The sequence below is a fragment of the Tetrahymena thermophila genome (assembly GCF_000189635.1).
Source record: "Tetrahymena thermophila SB210 genomic scaffold scf_8253805, whole genome shotgun sequence".
Lineage (NCBI taxonomy): Eukaryota > Ciliophora > Oligohymenophorea > Hymenostomatida > Tetrahymenidae > Tetrahymena > Tetrahymena thermophila.
Window position 1 is genome coordinate 1 of NW_002475920.1, and position 2,624 is coordinate 2,624.

A 2,624-nucleotide genomic window follows, 5' to 3' on the forward strand; every position below is an offset into this window, starting at 1 on the left:
CCTGTCTATGTATCCTGAGCTTCTGGTGAATTTTTTTTAATTTTTGATTAAATTATATAAATAATAAGAATAAAAATAAAATCAAACTTAAATTTTATTTATTTATTTATTTTAGGTTATTCATTTTATTCATATATTTATCTCTTGATTAATTAGCTTTTTTTGTTTTTAATTTATTTATAATTTTTTAAAATTTACTCAACAAATTTGAGCAAAGTTCATTAAGAATTATTATCTTAAAAGTAATTGTTATATTGGTGTTGAAGATTATAAATAAAAAGATGCCTCTAATTTAAACTTTTCAAGAGTAGAATGCTAGAACATCTCAACCTTGAAACTTGATCTTCAGTAAAATTTTTTATTTTTATTAATTTAAAATTGAGTTAAATGAAAATTAAGTAGGGATCTATCTATCTCTAGTAAAATACAGAGAGAGATCTTCTAAATTTTTATTTAATTCGTTATTTATTTAAAAATATTTTAGAGTTATTTTTAAAAATATTATTAATCAATTTTTTATTTTAACTAAAATTTATTAATTTTTTCTTAACAAAAATAAAAAGAAAAAACTAAATTAATTCATAGGCTGCATCATTTTTAGGATTTGCTTTAGCTAATTATCCTAATCTTTTAAAGTTAGAGCTTTAACTTCAGTAAAAAATAAATGATTGTTGTTTAAATTATTATACCTAAAAAGGAATAAATTTCTATTTAAAAATTAGAAAAAATAATCAATTTTTATTTAATTAAAAAATTTAGCTACTTTTTTCAATTTTCATCTTTAAATTTATTTTTTATTTATCACAACAAAATTAATGAATGAATGATCTTTTATGTAAAAGATATAATTAATTTGATCACCAAGCAGTTTCAGTTTTAGGTTCTGCTATAGCAAATTGTACACATCTCTAAACTTTAATACTAGACCTTTCGTATATAAAATTTCAATTTTTTTTGATTTATTTATTTGATTTTTAAAATATTTATGAGTTTAATTTTTTCAAATATAAATAGAAATTTTTATCTTAATTAATTTTTCTATTTTATTAATAATTATTATTTAATAATTTTTTAAAGTTCAAATAATATTTGTGATTAAGCTGCATCCTAATTAAGTTCTAATTTAGAAAAGTGCATAAACCTATAAAAATTTGAATTTAAATCTTGGGTAAAAATATTTTAGAATTTTTAATTAAGTATCTTCAATTGAATTATAGATTTACTTATTTGTTTACTTTTACACATTTATTATTAATAATTATATTAAAAGATACAATTATATAGAAGCTTAAGGTGTATCATGCTTAGGTATTGCTTTGGCTAAATGCTGTAATCTTTCAAATTTAAATCTCTAATTAAAGTAACAATTGTTCATTCTTGATTGATTCGCTTTTTTTGATAATTTTTTATTAGTTATTACTATTGTAGAATAATGAAAAAATTATAATTAAAAAAAATGGATGTTAGAAAATATACGAATTCTATTTTTTTGAAAAAAATTTCATAAAAAAATATCTAATTTACTAAATGACTAGTCTATAAAATTTATTATTTAATATAAAATCTATTTAACCTATTATTTTACTAGTCAAAAACATTTTTTAAATACTATTTTTAAAAATTTTAATAATAATTAGCTTTTAAATATTATTCTTATCTTTCATATAAAATTTACAATATATTATTAATTAATATTATTTTTAAGTAACAACTAAATTGATGATAACGGAATAACAAGTTTCAGTTCATATATTTCGAAATGTAAAAATCTGCCAAATTTAACACTTTTTCTCAAGTAAAATAAATTTTAGTGTTAAGTTTTATCAATTTAATTATTAATTAATTATGATCAAAGTTACAATTTGATATAAGATGAAGGTATATCATCTTTATCTTAATATTTAACAAAGATCAATAATCTATCAGGCTTAGAACTTAGTCTCTAGTAATAATATTTTATTTATTTATGAAAATTCAAATACTAAAAGAACAAATTTCTTCAAGTATTTTCAAATTAATACTTTATAAGTTTATTTTTTTCTCTTTTTATATATTTTTATTAAGAAAAAATAAACTAATTTATGTTTAATTTATAATCAAAAAGCCATAATTAAATCAGTGATAAGGGTATGTAAGCATTAGGATCATGTTTTTTATAGTGTGCTAACCTTTCATCTTTACATTTGCAAATTTGGTAAAATATATAATTTATCTTGAATTTTATTTTATTTACATATGCTCATTAAGTTTACAATTAAATATTTTTGTTTTATAAATTAATTTTTATAGTTTTTTTAATTATAAAATTATGATTTATTCATATTACTTCCTCCCTTTAAAATTAATAATTAATTTATTCTTAAATAACTAAGCGGAGATTTAATTGGAGATCAGGGTATTTAAGATTTAAGTTTAGCCTTAGCAAAATGCATTAATTTAAAAGTCTTGAAAGAGAATTTACAATCGGGGCTTTTTTAGATCAGTAGGCAGAAAAAACCTCTCTGCCATACTATTTTTTCGCCTTCCAAGTATTTTCCTTGGAGGGCTACTTTTTCATACTTTTTTAAAAACAATTTTTAACAAATTTTTAATATTAAAAATTTGTTAAAAATTTTTTAAAAAAG

At 18.2% G+C, this 2,624-nt stretch overlaps 1 protein-coding gene across 1 annotated transcript in view; it reads left to right on the forward strand. All coding sequences in view use genetic code 6, as the record gives it.

The window, feature by feature from the left end:
* Positions 1–563: 563 nt before the first annotated feature.
* TTHERM_001431529 (hypothetical protein) overlaps positions 564–2,624 on the forward strand; it is a gene marked incomplete at both ends in the record, with an annotated part of 3,021 nt that continues 960 nt past the window's right edge. Inside the window, 8 exons of the mRNA XM_012801103.1 lie at positions 564–653; positions 843–932; positions 1,078–1,168; positions 1,271–1,360; positions 1,706–1,795; positions 1,856–1,945; positions 2,105–2,194; positions 2,373–2,624. The exon at positions 2,373–2,624 is cut by the window's right edge and continues 109 nt beyond it. Of these exons, the coding sequence (XP_012656557.1) occupies positions 564–653; positions 843–932; positions 1,078–1,168; positions 1,271–1,360; positions 1,706–1,795; positions 1,856–1,945; positions 2,105–2,194; positions 2,373–2,624 (883 nt within the window). The remainder of the gene's footprint in view (positions 654–842; positions 933–1,077; positions 1,169–1,270; positions 1,361–1,705; positions 1,796–1,855; positions 1,946–2,104; positions 2,195–2,372) is intronic.